General features: G+C 44.2%; 1 protein-coding gene across 4 annotated transcripts in view; it reads right to left on the bottom strand.

The window, feature by feature from the left end:
- Positions 1-207: 207 nt before the first annotated feature.
- Positions 208-26678, bottom strand: part of LOC119453280 (uncharacterized) — a 39583-nt gene continuing 13112 nt past the window's right edge. Inside the window, exons 5-10 of one of the 4 annotated variants that reach the window (XR_007467042.1) lie at positions 25600-25684; positions 24722-24939; positions 13096-13217; positions 11032-11261; positions 6871-7607; positions 208-6409 (exon numbers count right to left, since the gene is read on the bottom strand). Coding sequence is in view for 3 of the 4 variants with exons in the window: in XM_037715307.2 (XP_037571235.1) it covers positions 20294-20730; positions 24722-24939; positions 25600-25684 (740 nt within the window). In the remaining variant the exon portion in view is untranslated. Of the gene's footprint in view, positions 7608-11031; positions 11262-13095; positions 13218-15593; positions 20731-24721; positions 24940-25599; positions 25685-26678 lie in introns of those variants that run through there. The other 3 variants (XM_037715309.2, XM_037715308.2, XM_037715307.2) reach the window with 3 other exon arrangements.

Genomic DNA, 26678 nt, shown 5'->3' on the forward strand with positions numbered 1-26678 from the left:
TTCCAGAAGCACAATTTACTAATACAGGTTTCACAGAAAATTTTTTTCTAATGCCGGCCTTCTACTACTATGGAAATAGTAGGCAACTTAGCCACACCTATATCTGCGATGACGCATTGAGCAGGAGGTCTAAAATGTTCAAACATCCGTCTTCCTGAGGATGCTTACAAGTACTTCCAACTAAATCAAGGCGTCATTACAACAGTCTTATAGAGAAGTGGCCAAACATTTATTTACATCTCATAAAAGCAACAGGTTAGTGAAAAGTCAATACTATTCTCTTCAACAAAAATGTCTGCACTATAAGTGAACCACACAGTAGTCGTACGGTTACTGGAACCATAATGTAACATACAACACAAATATTCCATTCAAGATATTCCTACCCCTCTCAAAACATTTACACAAGCACAAACATGGAAGCAAAACCATCGCTTCCAGCAGGACGCACAAGTTGTGCAGTAGTAGGAACATGTAAGCTATGGTTTGTCATGGGCTGAGCATAACCACACCTGGCACCATGGTGCTTCAGAGGCAAGACAAAATGAGGTGCTCTAGATAAATAAAATACCACATGAACCAGTAAGTGTACCCCATCAGATGTGGTATCCTTGAAAAGGGTTGATAAGTGTTGCTGAAGGTGTTAGCAAGATCAGCGTGAAGTGAGTCAAATCTGTGAGTGATGTGTTTTACACACTCACAGCAGGAGTGGTCAGACTTAGAACGCAAACACTTTGGCTACTAGCTTAACTTATTCCCAATGTAGGGCAAGCACAGACAAAACTAAGCATAAATTTTGGGGGAGGGGCGTCCTTGCTTGGCACAGTATATATTGGCGAAAAAGCAAGAGATACATGGCAATTTTTGGTAAATATAACGCCCAAACTTCAGCCACAAAATTAATTCTTCACAGCAAGACATTTTTAATAAACACATACGCTACTTCGTGATTCGCATGCTCTAATATTACAATAGCCTAGAAACACGTTAACTATTAAACCAATTTGAAATCGCACTAAAAATTTTAAACTTGCATTGTACATATAGAGCACCGTATAGAGGGAAATAATATAAATGCATCACAATACAATTCATATATACAATGTCCTGCAATATGTGAAAGTTTCCCGCAATAGACAACATCCTTGAACAACAATGAAAGGCCATATATATAAAATTCAAATAGCAAGACAGGAGTACACACTTTAATATCACTGAAATTAAAGCAAAATAAATGCATAACACCACATAGTCTGTATATAAAATAGTGATACACAACATGGAAGATTGCATTAGAGATTTCACTTTGACATAAACACAGTCAGCGGCTGTGGTCAAATCTCTGCAGTGCACAAAGATTCAAGATTATCCTCAGCAGCTCTCAAACTACGATGAGCATGTGTAAATAAGTGCTGCTTGCATTGCTAGATGCTCTTTTTAAAAGACTCTGCCAGCAAAACAGTCAACAAAAAAGGAAGAGCGCAGAGGAATTATAACAATATGCTTTCGCACAACAGAAATAGATTCAAAAAGGTGTAACATTTCATCAGGTGTCTTTGGGAAGACTGTATTCATGCCTCGTGCCACATTTTAAATTACGTATGACTGGAAGTTCTGGGCACACACAATATACATAAAGCAACCACAACTACACTTCTATAGGTTCACAACTACATTGAGTAGGTTAAAACATCCAACTTGAAATACAGTAGGAAGGGGTGCTGACACAGCATGTAACAAGGCCATAGCCAGACATCCAAGTGCAAGAGAGCAAAAATATTATCCATGTTTTAAAAAGCAGTGCAGAAGATGCAGACAAAGAATCAGAAGACTATGTCGTCGTCTGAATATCTGTCAGCATCTTTTGTGCTGCTTCTTCAAAACACGGATGCACACCAGCGAACCTAGATTTCAGCATAGAAAACTTTTTTCTTTACAGTTGGACAAGGCACACTCTTCCAGGCATTGCATGTCAACAGACAGAAAAATCAGATCTGCTGCTATTACCTAAAGCGATGGAATGGGATATAACTAGCAATGCAACACAATTTCAACAAAAATTGTGCCCTGTAATATTTTATCTATTAGGAGCTCATTTTCACTTAATAAGGCCACACTCACACGAGTCGACATCAAGAGTCGGGTAGGCCTGATTTCAGGGATCATCATTTCAACTTAGCTAAGCGTGAAGCCACTGCACACTTCAAGGGACATGATGTCAAACTATAGGTCATCATAATCAATTTGATGCGACGCTAAATTTAAACAGTATTGCTTTTGAACTCAATTTTGTGTCACTCCAATTCTTTCCTGTAATTAAAGGTTAAGAATTTAATTCCATCACAGAACTCCACATACTTAGAATTAGGGGTGTAAAAATATTTGAAATTTCAAATACAAATTCAATAGTCTTTGCTGTTCGATTTGTATTAAATTCAATAATTCACTACCTGAAGTTGCTCATGTTCAAATATAAGGAATAACAGCAGTTATTGGAGACTACAGAGATAAACACAGATGCAAGTGGTGAATGTTCCAAATGATCCTATTGCAGGGCAACTATCATTTCAGCACAAATGCACTGGTTGCTGAGAGAACGCATGATTTAGCTGACTTCTCCTGAATTACTTCCAGTCATTCAATAAGGATGTCTTGTCTTAAGCAGCCCAGAAAATTTTCTCAATTTAGACAACAAAACTTCTAATTTTCAGAATCTTGTCATTCCTGTATTGCTTTAAAACAAAGCGAAGTGATATCGTATTACAATTTACTCTTTCAACGACCACAACACTCTACACGCCGGTGGTGACGGGCTGTTCCCTTGTTTCATACAGATATGATTGTCATTCAGTCGTTTTTCACTTAAATGTTGCTTAGCTGACTGCACGTCCAGTTCTGAGCAACTTTACATTTATCAAATGATGCAACAAATATTTTTTTTATCCCCAGATGGACTTCACACAATCTTTAAAGTTCACTTTATTTAGAAATGAAAATACCTTGAATTTGACATTCAAAAGTAATTCAATTCAATTAGGAAGTTTCCCTATTTGAACACCCCTATTTAAGATAGTTTTATCAGCAAGTAGACACTCAACACCGTGACACCTACGTGCCAACAAAATGCAACAATCACAAATGCGATAATCAAGTGTCCCAATTAATCTTCACACAAACTTCTGTGCGATGTATTTACAATGGATTGGCACAAACTAATCTCTACGGGAGACCTCATATTCAGCCTGCCACTATTCTGCACATAACTCTCGGCAGCCATAATACAAGTTTTTCAAAAGTCAATGATATGAGACACGCCACCCCACACACTAGAGGTATTTGCAAGGCCATTGATTGCAAGCAAAAGGCACACATTAATCGGGAAGTGAGCTCACAAACTTGATACAAGTTTGGAACAAACATCCTTTGACAGAAATGATACTAGCGTTGTGAACAACCAACCACACGCAAATTCCAAAAAAGCGTAATGCCAGCGAAGCACATACAATGGCTGCCCAGCCGACTGGCTTATTTTGATCACAGGTTCAGACTAGTGAGCTTAGCTTTGCTGCCTAAGTGGAGTAGCACAACAAAAACAGTGACGATCCACCCATAGCGACTATGGATTGCAAGTTTCCTGGAACTGAGTTCCACTTACCCAACAACCTCAAGGATGAAATCATGGCACTTTAAATGAGCACCAGCACCAACAGATGTACCTGCCCCTCCTCTAATTATTTATATAACCTGCTACATAAACAGCTACAGCAGGGAATACCAAAACACAATTTTGCAAGCTCGGTTACACATTACTCACCAAGGTTTTGATTACTTTATGAAGGCCATGAACAACCAACAACTTAAATGCATGCACAACACCCCATCCCAATCTCTTTTATTCCCTGCTGCAATGTTACCAGTTCAGTAGCGCAACCAGGATCTCTGCCAGTGGGGGGTTGACAATTTGCCAATACCATCAAAAAAGCACTAATTTCAATTTCTTCACAGGAAATTGTCAAAAAATGCGCTTTTTGCGAGTGTGCAGACGATTGCGCGTCTTGCATCTTAGTTGCAGTACTCAAATGCGCAATGAAAGAAAAGGGGTTAAACAAAAGAAGGGGGTTAGGTCGGCCTCAGGGGGGGGGGTTACAACCCCCGAACCCCCCCCCCCCGTCGGTGCGCCACTGTACCAGTTGCTACACGTCCACCATGCAACGATGCAGCAATGAATATGCTGCTTCCTTCTACAAACAGGCAGTCTATTCACTGTGCGAAAAAACAACAACAAAAATAACTACTGAAGCCACTTGGAAGCAGCAAACAACTTGACTTTGGTATAGAGCCTCACGGAGTTGCACATTGACTTTCGATTCAAACAAAAGCAGATTCATCCCTCACATTTGCATACATTAGCATACGTATTGTTTAGACTCTTACTTCCGTGCAGTGGAAATGTTTAACTGGTTGTGAATGCTTAATACAGTTCTTATTTTACGATATGTGCTGTTACATACTCCTTACTTCAGCTGTGGAAGGTATGCAAGACCCTCACAGTAGTATTCCCACTCTTTCAAAGGGTAGTGGGGTTTCTCGAGACTAAGGAGGCTTCCCTGCTGCATAGGTCCCTATACTCTTCCAGCACATCAATATCAACCACTGCAAAGTGTTACACATGCTCTGATCACAAATGTGGCACTCTGGGAAGTTGTCGGTACAAACAGCCCAGTCCTGACAGAGGTACCAATTGGATACAACCTCTAAATGCAGCTGCTCACAATGCATCCCAAGTAGCTGCGAAATGAACGTGTTTGCACGTTGCAATCAAACAGCCGGTAGCGAGTTCAGTTGAACCTCGTTATAGTGAATTTGTATCCAACAAGAAAATGGCTTCGTTATATCCACTATTCATTATAAAGATATATATGTTGCACTGTAACAGCGGTGACTTTCAACCACGGACCTAACGCACAATTAGCCGCAGACATCTGACTACTTCACCATCACGCAACCGACAAGGGGCACAACATCACCTACCAGTGGACCAGGTCACTCCGGAATTTCGGGAAATCACAGTGCGGATGACGCTGCCCGATCGGCCCACAATGGTGCCCCTATTATATCAATACCACTGTCGAGAACAGACGCAGCCACAAAGCTTCATTCCCTCACACGTGAGCTTACGCAGACTCTGTGGAACACCAGTGATTTCAGCAACGCACGCCCCCACAGATTGGATCCACGTCTGCAACTCCGTTTTCCACCATGGTTACCACAAGTGGAAGCAACACTTCTGTGCCGCCTGTGGCTCGGCGTGGCATTCATGAACGCCTATTCCTTCCGCATTGGAATGGCCGACAGCCCTGCTTTCGACAACTGTGGCTGCAAGGAGACAATCAAGCACCTCCTCTGTGACTGTCCCCTGCTACAATATGGCAAGAAAAGGGCTCGCCACTGCACTTGAAAAACTGGACAATCGCCCCTTCAATGAGGAAAAAGTTTTAGGACACTGGTCAAGACGGGCTTCGACACTCAAGGCCTTAAGGGCTCTGCTGAAGTTCTTAAGGGCTTGTGGATTGTGCGACCGGCTTTGAACGCTGTAGCGCATAGGATTGTGTTATTGCGCTAATTTTTCTTACTTCAATTTTTTTATTTTTTTATTTGTTTCTTCTATTACCTTTTATTCCCTTTACCCCTTCCCCAGTACAGGGTAGCCAGCTGGTATTTACACTGGCTAACCTCCTTGTCTTTCTTTCCCTTTCTTACTCTTTTGTTATATATGTGGTCGTTATATTGAGGTCTGACTGTGGATCCGAGGAACTGTTACTGATGAATCACATTGGCCAGCGACGACCGTAAAGTTACTGTCAGCAAGGGCTATGGTGTCAATAACAAAACACAAAATGTGACAAATATGTCTACTTCAAGAGTGTATTTTAGATGTTCCAAGGCACTTCAAATGGCAACTGCAGTGCTGGCTAGTTTAAAACAGGTGCTTCTAAAAAAAAAAGCAATTGCCAGGGGGCACAGCAACTATTTCAGCATACTACCAAGAGTTGTCGATGTCATACGCTGGATGTTCATTTCGTTACGTGAATGAAGCACCGATAACACAGAAGACAGTAGACTATGTAGTATTTACACAACGAATCGCAAAGCTGCCCAGTCTAGCTAACAGCTAGCACTGCGAGTCTTTTCTTCGTCAGTCATTGTCTTTGCCGGAATGACTGTGTTCCGACCTTCTTCAATCGACGTACGTATCAATATGAAATCATACAGCACCCGAAAAGAAATTTAACTGCCGTTTCGTTGCCCATCTTGGCAAGCCAATGTGATGGCTAAATGAATACAGCATTCTGCTGTTTAGCACGAGTTCAAGAGTTTGATTTTCAGCCACAGCAGCTACATTTTAACCCTTTAACTGCCACTACTGAGATAACTTGTGAAACCACCCACGCGCACCCCCTGCTACTCCCGAGTATACTCGTGCTGCTTTTTAAACTCACTCCCTGCCCCTCCCGAGACAACTCGTGCAAAAAAAAAAAAAATTGTGTTCATGTCCCTTCATCTATGGAGAGGTCACCTAAACACATAGAACTTGTAAATTAAATTTTAGACAACAGATAGAGCGCACGTGTTTACACCCGCGTCACTTTGTCTCGGCAGAGCACAGCAGCCATGGCGAGTCAGCGCGCCACATGCGTCCGCGCTTTGACGGACGAAGAAATTCAAGAACTGCTGATGAATATCTTTACATGTCCTGTGGAGTATCATGGTGCATTACTAGCATGAAATTTCCACTGAACCAACATGAAAAAAATACCCAGCAGGGGGTGAGGAGCAGTCAGAAAAAAACCCGGCAGTGAAAGGGTTAACAGGAGCAAAATACCAAAACACTCGTGCACCCAGTCTTGAATGCATGTTAAAGAACTCAGGTGGTCAAAATTAATCTGCAGCCCTCTACTGTGGTATCTCTCATAGCCTCTGTGTTGCTTTTAGACATTATTTCCTATCTATAAATTATTCTCATCTCACAGTATGCAGCCTTGCCAAACCATTCAAGGCACAGGCAGCACTTGTTCGAAGGTGCTTCAAAAAACACGGTAAATCTGATGCCGAAATATATACCTCAAGTAAGTGTACGAATACATTCGATTTTTCTATAAAACACTTCTTAATTTATAGCGCTGGGTTGAAATCTGCAAACATCAGGTAGATATCAGAAAGAGACAAGTCATAACATCGATTGTTTCTTTCCTTTTCAAACGTCACTTTTTGTTTCAGTGTCCTTATCACACTGGTGCACTGGCTACTAGATTAGTACATCCCTCATTATCAGGAGCAAGTTGAGCAGAGCGTAACAGTCACTATGCCCATCTGTGACTTAAGTTGTCCAGTACTTCCCCCAGATAACCTCCATGCACACTGCATGGACCGCACACTCCAGGACCCCTCAACAGGCCTGGATCCTGTCTCCTCTCCTTTCTCCGAGAGCTGCTCCGAACCCTCTTGACTCATTGGTCAGCACAGGCGCTATGGTGCTCTGTCGTTGGCCTGAGGCGACTCCTCCACGGGGCCTGATGCATGTAGAACTGTCGTGGATTGTTGGTTCACTGCATGGTAGAGCAAGAAAATAAAATGCCACAATGATGTTCGACTTAAAATATGTGTTCGCCACAAGGCCCACAGAAGATAGGCAGGCGTAGATGTGAGGATACCGTATTTTCGCGCGTATAACCCGCACCAAAAATTTTTAGAATGTTGGCCGTAAAGTTGGGGTGCGGGTTACACGCAAATTTTACTTCGAGGTGTGGCTTCACAGCAGCGCGGCGCGCGCTTCCGTGTAGCCACACCTCGAGGCAAAGTTCTCTGCCATTTAGTTTCGTTACCTCCTAGGGAATCCTACCCTCTACCCACCACGGCGTGTTGAAGATCCCTTCTCCCCTCCATCATGGTCGTCCATTCCCCTCCTTCTTACAGGTCGGCATTTTGCGTATAGCGAATAATGCACGCGGCGCCGGCGAACTCGTACGTCACCCGTTCCCGCGGCGCTCCCTCGGTTCAGGCGAAGCGCTTCGCAATACAGCTGATAGCTAAGTCGCTGTTGCCCACGCGACTGCTGTTCCGGCCGCACTGTCATCCTCTGTCACGTGAATGCTAGCTGCGCCTGCAAACTGATCCGATTTGCGTCAGATGTCACGTGACTGATTTGTCCGCGATGGCGTCTGTCGTGTGAAACGCGATTTATCAGCATCGCCGAAGCGGGACAGCCGCTGGCCGATGATACGATGTTGTGGACGAGTCGTGTATCCGTGAATGGACTGTTTTTGCAACTATTTGAGCGTTGTTTCATGCAGTTATTACCGCGGGTTATACGCGTAGATATTTTTTTTATTTCCCGGCTGTTTTAATTGGGGGTGCGGGTTATACGCGGTGGCGGGTTATATGCGGAAAAATACAGTAAGTGCCAAGTGTGCGTGTGTTCATGTGTGCATGCCAGTGTGTGCGGGTTTGAGAGCACAGAGAAAAACTTGTCTGTTTCATTTGCCAACACATTCTGAACTAGTTAAAATTATGGGGTTTTACATGCTAAAACCACGATCTGATAATGAGGCACGCCGCAGTGGGGGACTCCGGAATAATTTGAAACCCCTGGGGTTTTTTAACGTTCACCTAAATCTAAGTACATGGGTGTCTTCGCATTTCGCCTCCATCGAAATGCGGCCGCCGTGGCCGGGATTTGATCCCGCGACCTCGTGCATAGCAGACACCACAGCCACTAGGCAACCACGGTGGGTGTTTTGAACTAGTTAAGAATAAGCTGCACTTAGCTGATCATTTCACACGAGTTCATTTCGCACTACCGAGAACAACAGTATAGGCTTCCTGCAGGAGACACTAGGCTTCTGTGATAGCACAAAAATCATGCGACCTGCTTCGTGCAAAGAACAAGAAAGGGAACCAAGGGGCCCGATTTTTATTATCATATCATAAGAAGCCAACAACAAGCTTCGTGCAAAGACCAATGTAGATTCAGCAAGTGGACTGAGCAGGTATCATCATCATCATCAGCCTACATTTATGTCCACTGCAGGACGAAGGCGATCTCCAATTACCCCTGTCTTGTGCTAGCTGATTCCGACCTTGTGCCTGCAAATTTCCTAACTTCATCACCCCACCTAGTTTACTGCAGTCCTCGACTACGCTTCCATTTTCTTGGTATCCAATCTGTAACTCTAATGGTCCACCGGTTATCCATCCTACGCATTACATGGCCTGCCCAGCTCCATTTTTTCCTCTTAATGTCAACTAGATTATCAGCTATCCCCGTTTGCTCTCTGATCCACACCGCTCTCTTCCTGTCTCTTAACATTAGGCCTAACATGTTTCGTTCCGTCGCTCTTTGTCCTTAACGTCGCGGTCCTTAACTTGTTCTCGAGCTTCTTTATTAACCTCCAAGTTTCTGCCCCATATGTTAGCACCGGTAAAATGCAATGATTGTACACTTTTCTTTTCAACGACAGTGGTAAGCTCCCAGTCAGGATTTGGTAATGCCTGCCGTATGCACTCCAACCCAATTTTATTCTTCTGTAAATTTCTTTCTCATGATCAGGGTCCCCTGTGAGTAACTGACTTCGATAAATGTACTCCTTTACAGACTCTATAGGATGTCTGGCGATCCTGAACTCTTGTTCCCTTGCCAGGATACTGAACATTATCTTTGTCTTCTGCATATTAATCTTCAACCCCACTCTTACACATTCTCGGTTAAGGTCCTCAATCATTTGTTGTAATTCGTCCCCATAGCTGCTGAATAGGACGATGTCATCTGCTAGTATCAACTAGTATCAACTAAGGAGCTAAAGTTACAAGAATGCCCCACTTGAAGCATTCGTCACGTCACTTTTCCACCAGAGCTTTGTACACCCTATCCTGACATCCAGGTAACTACATAACCCTCGCAGGCTAACCCTCTCCCCCCTCCTCCATTCTTTTCAAGGGGTTGAGTAACCTGGGGCAGTAATCTTGGTCGTCCACTTCTCGGAATGCAATAACTTTTGTGAGATTTCACATGACTATCACCACAGGCATTGGCATTTATGGACAACAGCATTACTCATAGTGTGTTAAGACCTCCAGCGTGCTTGGCACTTCAATAAGGTAACAACTTGGGTCAGTTGGTGTAGCATAGTTCAGATTTTGTGGGACCAGCACTTAGATGAAGCACTATGAAAAGCACAAAGTAAAGGACAGTGCACAGTGTGTGCTGTTTCATCTACTGGCTGACAGGAGGCCCCCTTACTATCTTGCGCTCTGGGACCTCGTTCTATATATTAATTTATGTATTACACATTAATAATCCAGTAAAGCCGTGATTCTGATTCTGAAGCGCTGTTGCTACAAAATCTAACTGGGCTTGGCACCATGGCAGGAGAATGCTGTCACTCGTCAATACTGAAGCGTCCAATGATAGTAGTGCAAAATCTCACTAAAGTGACTGAATCCCAGAAAGTTAACTACCCTGAGTAACATCGCTGTATACGTCCCACTAAGGGTGACCACTGTGGCCTTGAGAGAGAAAAGCCCTTCTGTTGAAATGTTGGTGATGGGCCTCTTTGCTCTCATACCGCATTTATTTGATTATAAGGCGGTCACGATTATAAAGAAGAAGACCCAAGAAAAAAAAATATTGCCTTAGAGTGTGGCTTCACGGCATCGCCACGTGCACTGCCGTAAAGCCACACTATATAAGGCAAAAGTCACGCTGCCGTGAAGCCACAATACACGGCGAAATTCACGCATTTGGCGGGGGGTGACTATGAGGCTAAAGATTCTGGGGAAAAAAGAAAACTCGCCTTATATTCGAATAAATATGATTCCTTTCATACAAGTTTCTATCCCGAGATGGTGCCCAGCCACCCTGATGCTCCATTAACTGAAAGGCTGTCTGGATCTGCCATTCATCTGAGATCTCTCTCTCTCTCTCAATGGTCAGGCAAGCTCTGTCTCACCCACCATTCACCTGTACGCCTGTACCTGAGTCACGCGATAGTGCCGTAAGATCTCCTGACCAGATGCAGTTCCTCTCGGCTGGCAGCGACGGGGTGGCGAATGTTGGAAGCTGTCGGTGACACGTTAGACTCGGCCTCCGCGTCGTCGTCGGTGGCACCCAGTAGGGCTTGCAAAAGGGCGCTGCGGAGGCGGTCTGCAAATGTCTTCTCCACCAGGTCGTCCGTAGGTGGTTCGTTGAAATCGAAGTCGGCAACCTAGATGTAGACAACAGAAATATCGGAGGGGCAAATATGGAGCATCAAGATTTCTAAAGCAAGAACAAAAGCTGTAACTAAACGTTCTTTCAGAACTGGCTTAGTCATTGCTCAACGGCAGAAAAACAGATTTCATTAGCAGATGAAATCGCAGCTGAGAGGCTGAATTTTTCGGTCCCAGTGTGTCTACTTGCCAAACTCGCACCAATGGCATGACTGCTTGATATCCCATATTTGAAGCATACTTTCATATCCCTAACACATGCAAAGTGTATGCTATACATGTGAACTAAGCTGAACGTTTACATAGTCCCTTAATGTGAATAGTTTATTGTCATTTTTCCTTTTTAGCTCATTTCATTTCTATCTATGCTCCATTTATCACACTATCTCTCATCGCCTCTTCAACCTACTGGTTGCTGTTCGGGTAGCCAGCTTAATATCTACACAGTTTTCAGTGAGTGGCATCAAGCAGGCTGCTCCTTTTCTTATTCGTTTTGTAAACAAACCAGTTATTTACTACATGCTACAACTAGGACTACTATGTTCGTTACACGGGTTCATTTACAGCATTGAATGCCTACAAGAGTAATGACAAAGCAAACCATATATTCACACACAGCCAGCCTGCAAGTCCAGTCAGTTTCTTATACTGCCAGACCTACACCTCGTATGACGAAGCCCACAGGTAGACAATAACATGCCCCTGTGTGTTGAAGTACATACAAGTGTCTACTGTCTCTGCAGACAGTCACTGTGGTAGACTGATTTATCTTAAGTTGCAATGTTACTCAATTTCTAGTGACTAATGGCTTACTAGGCCCAGCCATATGCCAGTTTCCACATGGCCACAAGAACCTATGCCAGATGAACCTAGATATACCAAAACACCAACACAATACCAAATCAATACAGGATTCTAGGAGAAAACTGTTTAACAAACTCCTGGACTACTGTCTTTTTGTCTTTTTAATAGATGGTTTCTACAGAAAATTTTTGTCAGCTTTCGTGTGTTTGTAAGATTAGGTCAGCTTTCGTGTGTTTGTAAGATTAGGAACAAAAGCTTATGGGCCGAGAAGACAAAGTGCCCAGTCTTCTCACAAAATTGGGCACTTCAATGTGCTCCACTGCAATATGCTCCCTATCTTAGCTTCGGCACGTGGTTCACACAGATTCTTACAGTTCTTTTTCAGACCTTCTATTCCAGAAACATTTGTTGCCCCTACGAGGTGGCTCACACACAACATGATCACAATGCAAGAAGTCTTGGTATTATAGTGACATAGACAAGGCATTGCATGAATTAGGTTAATTTGGCATAAATGTCCGTTGACCGATGGAACATCATCCAACTTTTCGTTACACTGTCGCAATTGCAAATGTACTCCAAAATTTGCAGACAATGTAGTTCTGCTCAGACATAAGAACAAAGTGTGCCTTATACTTGAGGCATTTATTATCATTAACAGCGGTAACATGTGCGTACCGCTATACATCAGCCTTTGATTATCTTGCCCAAAGAGGAAGTGTCTTGCATAAACAGTTATCTTTCATGACACGTGTCAATGACTGACACATTGGCACTGCCTTCCCTTGAGCATGTGCAGCTAAGTTTTGTGCGTTCCTTCTTTTCCGCCACTGTGCAACCTTTCAGTTGATAGTCGGCGTTTGTGTTGCTCTTATCGTTCCTACTTGTGCATGTGTTTCCAGACCTGCCTTTCCGTATGAATCACTACGAAACTACCCAAATTTCTTTCCTTCTAAGCGATAGCAAAAGTTACTCCTAAGTCAGTGCTGTGCCATTTACAACAGTCGAAAAATTCTGCACACTCACCTCAATGCGCAGCTGGTTCCTTGTGTGCATGTGGTAGGCGATGCCCAAGGCCACGATGACCAGGGCAAACACAGAGCACACGATGGGCACCACAATGGTAGACAGCTGCTGCTGCTGGGACACTGCGTCGCATGCGCCCGGAAGATCAAGTCACGACGACTAAGCGCACAAGATGGCTCATACGTTGGATGCACTAAAAGTTGTCATTGCTGTAGACAAAGCCCAGAACATGATTGGAACTAAGCCCGACATAGTGCCGCAGGTCTTTCTGTTTCGTGCATCTGCTGTCAGAAAGTTATTAATCTACAAAGTGTACAGGATAGCAAAAAAAAGGCACTGCAGGTGTTAGCACGCCTGCAATAAATCTTTTTGATAAATAAGTCAAACTTTTAGATGTTTGCCCACATTCACAGCTGAGTAAGTGGCTCTTCATATGAAATCATATGCAACCACCTTGTCCACATTTCCTTCTCCCTTGCGTTTCCATTTTTCTAGTGTATTTATATGCTGTGGCACAGCACGTAAGAAATGTCAATTGACGGTCAGAACTTTGTCGTCGTGTTCTTGCTTTTTCCCGTTCTTTAACGCTGTTTTGGCTCTAATATGTACCATCAAGCCTCTATCATCGATCTCACTGCTATCAGAGTTAAGCTGTTGCACAAGTTGTACACACGACAGTATGCATCTCATACATACCAAGCATTGCAGTCTTTTCTAGAAACACCAGTCAGTCATATCTGAATGTCAAAGCACAGACAGTTTGCGGCATGTTCAGGAATTTGTGTGGTCATCACGAGTGCATATGGAAGAGTCGACAATGCATGCACAAAAAGCGGTCAGATGCAAGGGCCGCCGTTCAATTAAATAACCACTTACTGCCCTTGTTGCTGTTGTTGCTGCCGAGCTGTACTGTATCTTGGTTTCAAGGGCCCAAGTTTGCCCAAAGAATTGTTTACAGGTAAGTCCCAGTTTCTGCCTGCTTGACCGCTTCCCTGCCCTTCCGAGCACCGTCAAACCCACTTTAACTATAGTTTCATCACCCCACCCCCTCTTCTGATTGTGCAGGGTTGCAAGGAAGATCCCTAATCATAAGCAAATTATATGTCAGCAGTTGAGTACACATATTACTAGATATTTTTAAAGTGGCACCGCCAACTGCACCAAACAATGTGCCACCAGATGTTATCCAAGGTTTTTTGATGCGAAATCCTTCTTGAACAAGCTCCGCAAGCCAGGCTGGTACGAGGATTACTGAAATGCAGCACATATAGTGTCAAGGTATTTATTGACAGGATTGAGAGGTCGAACTAGGTGTGGCAGTCAGAACCCTGCAAGCAGTCAGGATAAGCCCCGTGCGTAAAAGCGCTGGTGATGCGCCTGACTGACCGGCACTACTTCTTCGTCGCCTTGCCGTCCAAGACCTTCACTGTGTCTGAATCAATGCTGAATAAATAAATAAATAAAAGGTCCATGACATCTTGGGAGCAGCTTAGAAGAAAGGCCGGGAGCTAAAGGTGGAACCCAAAGCCAAACCAATTAATCGGAAGGGAAGCTTGGGGTAACAGAGCCACCACGACAAAGCTTCTGTTGTCTGATCTACGGTGGTATGACAAAGGGCAAGTTGCCTGCATTCTTCAGCATGCTGCGCAGCTTGAGATACAGGAACACATTCCGATGAATCAGGCTGGTAGGGTAAAATGGTATCGATGGTGCAGCAAGGTTCACGGCCGTACAGTAAGAAAAACGGAGAAAAACCAGTGGTCGCTTGAGTGGCAGTATTATAGGCGAACGTGACGAACAGAAGCACAGTGTCTGGCTAACCGGCACTTCTTCTTCGTTACAATAGTACAAACAGAAAGACAATACAGTGGTAGTACAGCAGTAGTGCATTGGAACATCCGCCGAAGAGAGATGCAAGAAAATCGCAAAAGCAGCAAATAGAGAACCGACGGCGTCGGCTATATCCGTGGCTTCCAGGATGATGATGATGATGATGGTGTGTTTTAGATTTCAGTTTCAGTTTTACTGCTCGGGCAGTCTCAACAGAAGAAGGTTTTCATTATTATTCATTATTATTATTTCTTCAGGTAGCACAATTCTATGCAACAATTTTGTTTGCAGCAAGCTGGCGCAAAGGGCTTCTCTTGGCACAATTTCGCACAATGGGCTCGACTGTTACATGATTGTGACCACTTAAGACTGCGGTTGCAAAGACAACAGTGTCCAACTCCTAGAGGATTTGTATAGATGCGCTAGAAAATTACAAATTACGTCTGCTCACTTCCGTGACGTCACATGGAAGTGAGCTTCTTTCACTATCAGCATCCCTCAGAAACCTGGGTGTGGAGCTCCAAGGCCCGCAGTTCAGGGTGCGATTATGTAGCCGGAGCTTATACCGAATGTTTAGGTTGTCGCCTAGTATAGTAGGCGGGCTTTAAAGTTTAACACTTATGGCACCTCTGAAACATTCAGTACAGAACAAAGACAGTGCAAACAACTGTTCATCACCTAGGTATGCTTTATTGGCTGAGAATGCAAAACCGCTCTCCAGTAAGACTAGGCCTCTTAAATAATAAGGAACAACAAAGGCCCTGTGAGCAATGCTGGGAGATTATGCAAACATTCGAAAGGACAATGGGAACCGAAGAAAGGAATATATATTAGAAATGTAGGCACACGCACGCACACAGTACACTTTGTCGTCGAGATGATATCACATGCGCTCCTAAGAACACCCCCTGCGTAGGACTGCATCGAAACATTCGCACACAGTGTACCCTACTACAGTCTCATTTGCTGGTTCAGCTGATCGCTTCACTCGTTTCTAAAAAGCCCTTCCTTGCAAAGGCCTAGGAACATCACACAACTCATAATGGTCACACAGAAAGTCTAAAACAGGTTGTAGTCTCAAAGTTCATTTCAGCCCAACAAGTAGCAGGCCTCTCATAGTAATAGAGTGCGGGGCTTCAGGCTGAGGTCCGTGCACATTAAATGAAAGAACTTTAAGGTTAACTCCATTTAAGTAAAATCTTCCAGAGGGCTCCCAAGATCTTGTTATCATAAAACACGGTGGAGTAATCAATGCACTTAAAACACTGCTCTGAAAATGACAAGCATTCAACCTGTTGGAAATAACAAAGAAATCTGCGAGAACATTTGTTTTAACCATGTTACACAACCACACATGATGGCCTCAGTTCTGTGGCTATGCAGAGACAACAAAGCTTCCAATTTTCTGGCAAGTTGATCATCAGTGCTTAGATAGTAGAACAATGAAGAGTTTAACCTGTCTGTAAATGCAATACAGCAGCGCTAGAACACAAGACACACCGATAGCAGTAACAATGTTGCTAGTGCCATATTCTGACACTTTCTTCAACCACAATGCATTAGAAACGTGTTTGTGTTGCATCACTGTTTTTGCAGGAGGAGAAGGAAGAAAAATAAATCCACTATACACCAATGCGTGTTCCAGCCAACACCTTTTCCACCAGCAGATAGGTAGAACACGATCATTGCCATTATAGTTCAGTGTGCCCTAGTTGACATCAGCGTCACAAGAGGGCCCCACCAGCGCTGTTTTTGCAGACATGGGAAATATTGCAAGGTAAAGCAGAGAAAGCTAGAATGATCGCTTTCAATGTGGTAATACCTAAGTAGCTTTCACTGGCTAGGTGATTAGTTGTCGCCACCTACATTCAAAGGGGATGCCAGTAATGATCAGCATCATCACAAACATCTGAGTCTCCTGTTTCCAGTATTCCATAAATTGCAATATTACTGATTGAAGAAGGGGATAAGACATTTTTCTGACCTGTTCTGTTCAAAGTGATAACTATTGATCAAAGAAGGACATCTTTTCCAATGCACCTCGTATAAGACAGTTATTAGCAGCATACGGGTGTTATTATTTACCGTCAAAATTTTCATTAGCCAATTCTGAGCTCAGTAGCAACAACTGGCAAACGGTTAGCCTGTTTAACATGGATCACTGACCACAGATAGAGGAAATTGGTGTACACTGCTAAAAACTGCAAATGACGATGCAGAAATGTGCTGTTAATAATGCAGAGGTTCCTATTATCAACCAGGTACCTGACTATATGTGTCCCGCTTGGCAACCTTGTTCAAACCAGGCAGTGTTCTGGAACTGCGAAAATCGAGAAAACCACCTAAAGCCTTTCACGACCACACATTGCAAGTGTGGGAATGTGTTTCTAGACAGTGGCAAAAGAACAAGCATGAATGCACTGAAACCACATGATGCCATCTTCGCTTTCACTTGTGATGTTTCAAGCAAGACGCTCAGTACAGAGAGCTCTTTAAGCACGAAAAAAATTTTTGCACTGCATGAATTACGCAAACACCAATCTCGGGGCTATCATATTTCGGTAGTGCAGCCCTTCACCAGGTTGTTGCTTGCAGCCATCGAAGTTTTCAGCTATGAGGGCGATTCAGAAAGTAATGCCTTCAAGCCCACTACTTTGCCAATAGTACTGCTAACAGTTTGATCTCTTAATCATTAATGCACTGATGTTTAAGCTATAGAATGTCACTTGCCTCACCTTCCTATCTCTTCTTGTTCCAGAGCAATCGAGCAATTCATGGCATCCAGTGTTGAGGTCCGGTTGAAACAGCGGGCTGTAATTGAATTTCTGACTGCTGAAGGTTGTGCACCCATCAACATTCATCGCCGTCTGAGTGCAGTTTACAGGGATGCCTGCGTTGACGTCAGCATTGTGCAGAGGTGGACAAGGATTGTGAAAAGCCAAAATAAATGTTAATGGGCGCACAACCTTCCGTAGTCAGAAATTCAATTACAGCCCACTGTTTCAACCAGACGTCACCACTGGATGCCATAGACTGCTCGATTACTCTAGGAACGAGAAGAGATATGAAAGTGAGGCAAGTGACATTCTATTGCTTAAACACCAGTTCATTGATGATAAAGAGTTCAAATTGTTTGCAGTACTACGGGCAAAGTAGTGGGCTTGGAGGCATTACTTTCTGAATCACCCTCATAGTATAGACAGGTTCACGTGAAGCCGTAGACTGCATTTCCCAAGGTCATGTCAGTGACAAAAGCTTGAAAGTCAGCTTGAAAACGCAAGCAAGGTTTTTGTATAGCAGTGTTTTCCACTTTTAGCAGGCCTGTTCATTCCTCACTTATGTATGTGCCGCTGGCCAAAGAATTTAATATTGGAACCAGCCATCTTCACTAATGAGCACAAGACTGTCAACGCACTAAGTCTTGTGGCAACTTCATACTCCGTACGTCGATGTGAAATACAACCCCTTGCCAAGTTGTTTCTTCTGCACTGAAGTCCTACACTGCTTCCTAACAGTGATTTCTTAGATGCTTAATTCATGTTAAGTGCCACAGCACCTCCCAAGATATCATGCAGAAAATTATGCAAAAAAACAAAACGCACTGTCACCAGGTTGGGCTATCACACGAATGTGTACCATCACCAGAATGCATGAGCTAAAACGGAGCTTGGTAAATACGACGGGAGAGTGCAACACTCGGCAGTCAAACGGTGCCAGTGCTGTCACCAAATATATAGGTTGGTAGTGATGCGCTGTGACAAGTTTAAATGGTGCGGAGCATCAAGATGTTCAGCTGTGATGTCCGGCATAATTTCCAGGACTTTTCTCTCCTTTCGAAATCACTGCTCAAGCTGCCTCCAGAAGGTACTACCAGCACGCTAGTTGGAACAGAAGACCAGAGAGATTCCATAGCACTTGCGTACAGCACTGCCTTACCTGATGCGTCGCTATGGTACAAATGAAAGCAACGAGATTCCCTGGAATCACCACTGCTTCCAATCATCCTCCAAAAACAAGCGCGCTGTCACCAAATGTACTCGAAGACCGATGCACCACTACAGTGGAGACAGAAAGCGACAAGCTATAAAATTTCCAGCAATGGCTCCCACATCACGCTAGCACAATCACTGCAACCCTGTTTTGGACCTTCTATACCATTGCAGTCATCTTAGAGGATGTCAACTGTGCCCTACACAGTACACAGATTACACAAAATTTTAGTGAGCACATGCAAGAATCGTCACTCTCCATTACATACTGCATTACAAGAGACTGATTCCATGTGATCTCATCTGCGGGAACCTGCAGTGCTTGGGATCATCTATTTGGTAATAACACACGAACAGCTGAGTACCAAGCAACTTACACTTGATCAACAATGCCACGCTATACTGTTGGCACAACAATAAGGCTGAAGCTAGAACCAAGCATTTTCGCAGTCTGTAAGGTTAGCTGAAGTGAAAAGGCTGGAGTGGCAACTGTTTACAATCTATCATTCTCTTGGGTAAAGAAGGGTAAAAGGGTTCTCCAAAAATAAAGCTTACAAATAATGATACTGAATTGTCGCTTGAAATCCATTCCTTTAAAGGGTGCTTCGATAATAAACATAATTACTCCATACTGCCTGACAAGAAACAACAAGCCACGGAACTATTGTTTGCAGTCAGGAACTGCTTCTGTAATCAGCCCATGACGACGTACTACAAGACATCATCTTCCACACAAGGCCTGACAAACTGTAGGCACATTCTAAGCCCAAAACAAATTTAACTCGGCTTCTACTCACAGTGATTTGTAACTGATTAAACTTCTACAATCATTATTTAGTTACTGCCATCGCGTCGCCAATGGCACACCGAGATCAGGTATGTGAAATGAAGAACGCTTCTGGACTGTGACCTAGCAAGAGCCAGGTTTGTGACAGACGAGGTGGGTCTCTTATCAGATCCACATTGCATTTGGTTAATCTCAATATCTACTCCACGCTACTGCACCGCTTCTCCGCACTGAAGGCATCGGTGGTCTTTGAACTGCACAGCAAACCACGACAGACACAAAAGCTATAGCAACTGTCGTCAGTGGACAGCTGTGCTTCTACACTTTCGCTTCCTTAAGGCATTCGGTAATTCCAGAAAACCCTAACTTAGCAGCCGGTTACCAGCACTGACAGCACGAGGCTGTCCCTTTCCTCTCACAGCCAACGTGTAAAAACAAGTCACTAAAACTGCCCGCTGATGTCCACAAACACACCGACCATCCATCCATTTGTAGCAAGGAAACCTGCTGCCCACAGAGACAGCGGCAATACCGACACAACCGTCGCAAACACACTGCACTTGTCTTCTGCAGCTAAGCACCGCCGCACTCATTATCTCTCCACTCTGCCCGCCGTCCAATTGGAACTGTCCGCGACACTCTTCTCGGCGGACGTAGGGGGCGCCGCAGTGTCCGTTCCGTTGCTGGGACTTCTCGGCAGTGAGGTTTCGGGCGACTTCTTCCTGTCGTCGGCATAGCGGCGCTCGTTCTCGGACGTCGCCAGACTGTCTCTCTCGCCGGTGCTGTCGACGTCCCGGGGCTGCTTGCTCCAGGACGGGAATGCGTCCCTCCATGCGCCCAGCAGGTGCTCCCAGAAGGTTTTCTCGGTGAGTTCCAAGTCGGGCCGCTGAAAGTCAAAGTCGGCGACTTCTACATGTAGCCGGTTGCGCGTGTGGATGTGGTATGCTAAGCCCGTGACCAGGATGACGAACGCCAGGAGTGAGCACACGATTGGCAGGATGATGGTGGACAGCAGGCTGGTCCGAGGGACTGCGACAGTGCGAGAGAAAGGGCGAGAGGCGGACTGGGTCGAGCCAACCGATGGTTCTCTCCGCAGGCGCTTCCACCGCTGCGACTCCGCAACAGAGGGCAGACGGCGAGAAAGGAGCACGGAGAGCAAAAAAAAAAACGAGAGGCAAGTTGACGTGAAGAAGGCGTGAGGAAGTGTTGTAAGGAACCATCACCAATGCCGACCACTGCAAGTGGCGAGCAACAACGTTCACAGCCGACAGAAAGAGGCAGCAGACGACGTGAGGGGATGCAAGCATGCTCACAGGTTCTGTCATTATCAAGCCAAGACAGAAGCCAGTTTCAAAGTAGATAACCAGAGTGGATTGAAACTTACCCATGCGGCTCAGTAGATGCAGTAGACTGACAATGAACAAGCGCAATGATCAAGCAGAGCCAAGTTGCTACTTCTATCTTGTTCAAGCAGACAGAGAAGCCAGTTCCGGGCAAAAGAAAATGGCAAAATGAAGCCTATAGCATGGCTAATTGAATCAGCTGTTAAGTCAATTAGAACTCAAAGAGATGAAGGCGCTATTTTGGATAATCCAGGAGGCTGACAAGATAGAAGAAAGGACTTACCCAATATCCTTCAGGTAAGACATTGCACAGAGTGACTGGTCACCAATGAGTAATGAACTACTTCAATGCGGAGAAAGCAAGCACCAACACCAAACACTACAAACATTGAAAGGCAATCGCTCAGGATGGAAAGCAACAGCCACAAAGTACATTTACAAAGGGAAGAAATCAACAGTACCGAGCAAAGCCAGAACTGCTTCGGCCAAACCAGAACTGAACCAGAGAAACGAAAGCCACCAGCCACCAAACGGAGCAAAGCAGAACCAATCAAGAATGCTTCAACAAGCAGGCATGCATAGATGCAAAGTCAATATCAAAAGCCTGTGGTCAGCAGTGCTACGAGTATTACGATTCAGTAAGGCCAGCCCCTACGAAGCGTGTTCACTGGGAGGTCACAAAACCGTGCCGTTAATAAAAGCACACACAAACATTCGGGTTTCAAGCAAGGTCCAAAAGCCACAAGGCAGGTATATGTAGCAGCAGTTCACAAACTTAAAACCGGGTCAAGAGCAGACCTAAGCATACAAAATGTTACATGAAGGAACCAATCCCCTTTGATCTCTACTTACTGCATGCAATCTATGTTATGCCTACTTTGCTGTAATCAGATGAGACTTCTATCATTCACATCACTGCATATGCACACGTGTACACACAAATGAAACTGAAATGGGATGTGACAAATTTCTAGCAGGGATGTTCGCGTAGTGAAATTTCCTAATTGAATACAAATGTTTTGAGAAAAATTTGTGAATCAAACCTGAAATATTTTTTTTTTCCTTCCTAGAGAAAACGAAACAAAGTTTGTGTGGTGTGCTTCTGGCAAAAAAAATTGAACTCATTAACGTTACTTCATAAATGGATGCAATGACACTGCAACTGAACACCCAGTTGACTGAGAAGCTTGTAAATGAGGAACAGGTGCCATCAGTGATCATTGATTTAGTTACCATATGAAACGTAGGAAGAACATGTCACCACATACATGTAAGAGTGTTGCATTCATTGAAGGAGACAGGTGTGAAACCACAGCAGCACACACTGTTTAAAGAGATGAAAATATGGTGAAACTGGTTAAGTGATAAAAATGCTTTGCTGCAATAAAGACAACCAATTCGTATATAGACTGCTTAAAAGCGAGGAATTCTTACTTAATGACTGGACTCTTATTTAGAAAAAGCTTTCTGCCCCATGCGTTCCTCTCAGGAACTAGTGCCTCTCACAACCACCTCAGCTTTCCTGCAGCAAAATAATTCAGAACAGGCTTAACTTGCATTGAGCTCTTTCCCTGGAGTCTCCAATAAGTGTTGTCTTCCCTCGTGTTCAGACAGAAACGAATGTTCGAGAAATTCGAATAGTAAATTATTGAATCGAATACGAATCAAATACCAGAGATAACCGTATATACTCGCATAATGAACGCACTTTTTTTCCCAAAAAATCTAAGCAAAAATGGGGAGTGCATTTATAATGCGGGCTAAATTTTATGGGGACTTTTTCAAAACCACAAAAATTGCAACCTAAGATGGTAATTATTTGAGAAATGCATTAAATAACTTATCATTGCAGTAAAAATAGACGTAAGCTATTTGCAAACCGTAACAGAATTTTTTTTTTGCACTTCACCACGGATCGAAACCACGAGACCTGTCGTCCAGGTCGCTGGCCGCTTCATCCACATTGTGGTGTCTCAACAATTAGTCCTCACAGCCGCTTCCGGCCGTCTGCTGTTATCGCAAGCATCACATTGAAGCGCTGCTTTTTGGCAACTGTTTTGACAAGCACGCTGTGTGCATCTCTTTGCTCGACCGTACTGCTCATCGGCACGTCAAACTTTATTGGTATCTGATCGGCGTTTCCGTTTTGTGAGTAGATAAACTCCCTGTCCTACACCAGGCGTATATACCTCGACTTTGGACCCATCGCACACAGCGTAACCAAAGACAGGCAGAAAAGCCAGCAACAGACGACGCCGACCATGTGCCGGCCACCCCTCTTTCACTTGGACTCTCCCAAGCGCCACAACTAGCAGTGCAATGCATGCGCGCTCTCTCCTTTAAGTTAGAGTAGAGTCTGTAAATTGCATTAAGTACTGTTGCAGAGAGCCAGTTGCAGTTTTTCTTTCTTTCGAGCCTGTGCAATGCCTTTGCGGCGGCACTGGCGGCAAGCATGCGGTAAGAGCAGGCCGAACGTTATCATGGTCGCTGCTTCCGTCAGGTCCAAAGCGACGTATGCGCAGCCTGTTCTTACCGCATGCTTCCCGCCAGTGTTCCCTGCGAGAGTAAAAGATCCTAGTCTCTCCGAAAAACATAGCACGGCCATTCGATCGTGGGACCGCACAGTAGCAAAGTTGGGGGTGCATTCATTACGTAAGGGAAAAAAAAAACTGATTTCTCGCGACCAATTTGGGGGTGCATTCATTACGCGAGTAAATACGGTATATTCGCCTTGTATTTGTAATTTTGAATATTTGCGCATCCCTACTTTCTAGTTCCGTATGTCCCCAGCAAAGAAAATTTGGCACTGAAGCAGGTTGAAGCTGAAACCATTGTGATCTCAGCTGAGACAATGGCTACACACTTGCGGCAGCAAAATTAATTGCATTATTTCTTTTTCTTATGAGAGATGTTAGTGTTGAATGACAAAAAATAATTAAACATAAAGTTCTGCTACAATGAAGACCTCATACATCTCCATTGATCGCAACTTGTTGCTCCCCCCCTCCCCCACCTTTCCAATAACTTTCTTTCATGTAATTCCAGCAGACAATTGCAAATTACAATGTGTTACCAATCTCCAAGAGTGCTCCTTATCGTGGTTACTTCTAAGTTCTTCTAATTTTACTTCTACTTCTAAGTTACTTCTAAGTTATTTCTACATCGTTTTCTGATGCAGACAGCTCAGCACTTCATAATCTGCATCGGACGATACACTATGATATGTTGTCTGTCGTCCATTTTACAACTCAATCCTCGGTCAGGAGGCTCTCAGTAAGGCTCTTGGAATTGCACTAATCACCTGAGGATGACAAGTGGGTCCTGTTCCCGTTTCATTGTAACAGGGGCAATAAGTTTTACAAAGCTCTGGACACTATGCTGACAGAATCGTCTCTGAAGTTGCATGTCTGCATCCACCAAATCGTGCGTGACAAGTTTACAGAGGCTTCACTGCAGACATTGATAGCGACTCCCACTAACAATGTCGTTCAAAACTATTATAACTGTACTGACACAAGACGAGTGCTTTTCTTCGTGGGTGGCGTGTTGGGCAGTTGCACAAAGCCATGTTCAAGCTCAGCAACACTGAGGCTCGCTTTTGCTTTTAAGCCTTTGTAAAGTGGAATGAACAAAAAATTAAACGAGACAAACTGCAATTGCACAGCCCATGAGCTCACCGTCGTAGATGTGCACCTCGATGTTCTTGATGTACGGCTTCGCCTGGACAATGTTGCTCACGAGGATGGCGATGAAGTGCGAGCCATCCTGAGGGAAGTAGTGCACCAGCGGGAACTGGCACTGGTTGGTCGAAATCGGCTCATCGCAGGTCAGGTTTGCTGTCGAGTTGCTGGTCGCATTGCCCGGCAGGTACTTCCAGCAGTAGTTGTAGGGGGCACTGCCGAAAGATTTCCAAGGCTTTGAAGTTAGGCGGAGTCGCTAAAGCGTAGGTAATGGTACAAATATAGTGATGGAGGTTTTAAATGGTAAAGTTAAGGTTGAGATCACAGGCAAAAGGCAAGATAGCGATAGATGTAGTAAAACATGATTAAATCAACCAGGCTAGGTGGCTATTTGCCTTCATCCCCTTTCAAAGGGGATGCCAATAAACATCATCATCATCAAGGCAGTTGTGCAACATCATGGGATGTGCATAGCGTGTAGAATGGCAAAGAAACCATTGAACATACTTAGTTGAAATGCCATACAATTAATGCGGAGTTAAGTGCCATCTTAGCTAGCCTGTCCTAGCACTTATTTAACGACTCTGTTACTACAAACTCCTGATCCTAAGAAGAGTGAGACTCGGCAGAAAGATAAATATAACGAGCTTGGTAGCAGCCTCCACAACATTTCTTCACGGGCTGTTCTTGTAACGTTCATCAATCCACCCAATGGTCGCATGATGCTTGTGAGCCAATGTTTTGCAACTGGCTCAGATGTTTACGGTCCTGAGAAATGCAGTAGTTTCCCAAGCAAACAGAACGAGCACATTCGAAAGCAATGCAAAAAAAGCAACAAAAAAACTGAAGCACGGAGACAAGATTCAATCGCATACCTGCCGTTGCACGACACCTGGAGCGAGACGACATCACCACGGCGAAGCCAGACGTTCCCTTGGACGCTGACACCTGTTATGGGGTCTGGCCGGCAGAATGGGAACAGAAGGGAATCGGTTGCCTTCTCATTATCTGCTTCCACAGCAAATACAAGTCAAACACCCAATGCTTTCTTGAGCACAATTAACTTAAAACAAAGATTGCCTGATGGAGAATACTAGTACATTCCAACCTCATTATAACCAAGTCATATCCGACGCAAAAGTAGCTTCCTTACATCCAATATTCATTATAAGAATATACAGTTATACCTCAATATAACTATGTCAGTAGAATCGGCCCTTTGTTACATGAAAACTTCGTTAATGTGGAATTCGATATTTTATGAAAACAAGTGGAGTCGCTGCTGGATTTTTCTTACATGGAAGGGGTCACAGAAGTCTCCAAATTATCAGGCAATCAGAAAAAAAAGAAAAAAAAGACAAATTTCAATAGCAAACAAATTTCAATTTGTTGCATTTGAGAGTCGGCGACCAAAGATGTGGTTTTATGCCATGCTGACAGTACCTTAATATTGACGGGATGGAGCTAAGCCTACGAAGCTTTCGCATCAACTCCGCTGCTGTGACTGATAGTGTCGCCCACAGTCGGACGAGACTATCAGCGGACCACTTTCCACACAGCCTGTCCAATGCAGTGTCAAAACCAGTCGGACACGGCAAAGAAAGCTTCGCTCTAAAATTGCATGAAAGGGAGGCTACGGTTGACAACCAGTTATACGCGGCCGCCATGTTTGCTGTAAATTTGTGATTATTGCACATGTGTGTCCATGTCAGAGAAATCAAGAAAAATCCGGCAAGGCATACGGAATTTCGGTAGCCATAATGCGTTGTTCCTAGTATAGGTCCTACAAGGAAAAAAGTTGCATTTTCCCTCAAAAGGCGAAGCACTGATAGCAACAGCAAGGTAATAGACTACTACCTTTACTAGGTGTAATAACATACAGTAACTACCAGCTTTAAGCCTAAACTGCATGAGAGCGATTTTGTGCGCGACAGCAACAAGCGACGGCTTCGAG

Source organism: Dermacentor silvarum, chromosome 5 (assembly GCF_013339745.2).
Source record: "Dermacentor silvarum isolate Dsil-2018 chromosome 5, BIME_Dsil_1.4, whole genome shotgun sequence".
Classification (NCBI taxonomy): domain Eukaryota; kingdom Metazoa; phylum Arthropoda; class Arachnida; order Ixodida; family Ixodidae; genus Dermacentor; species Dermacentor silvarum.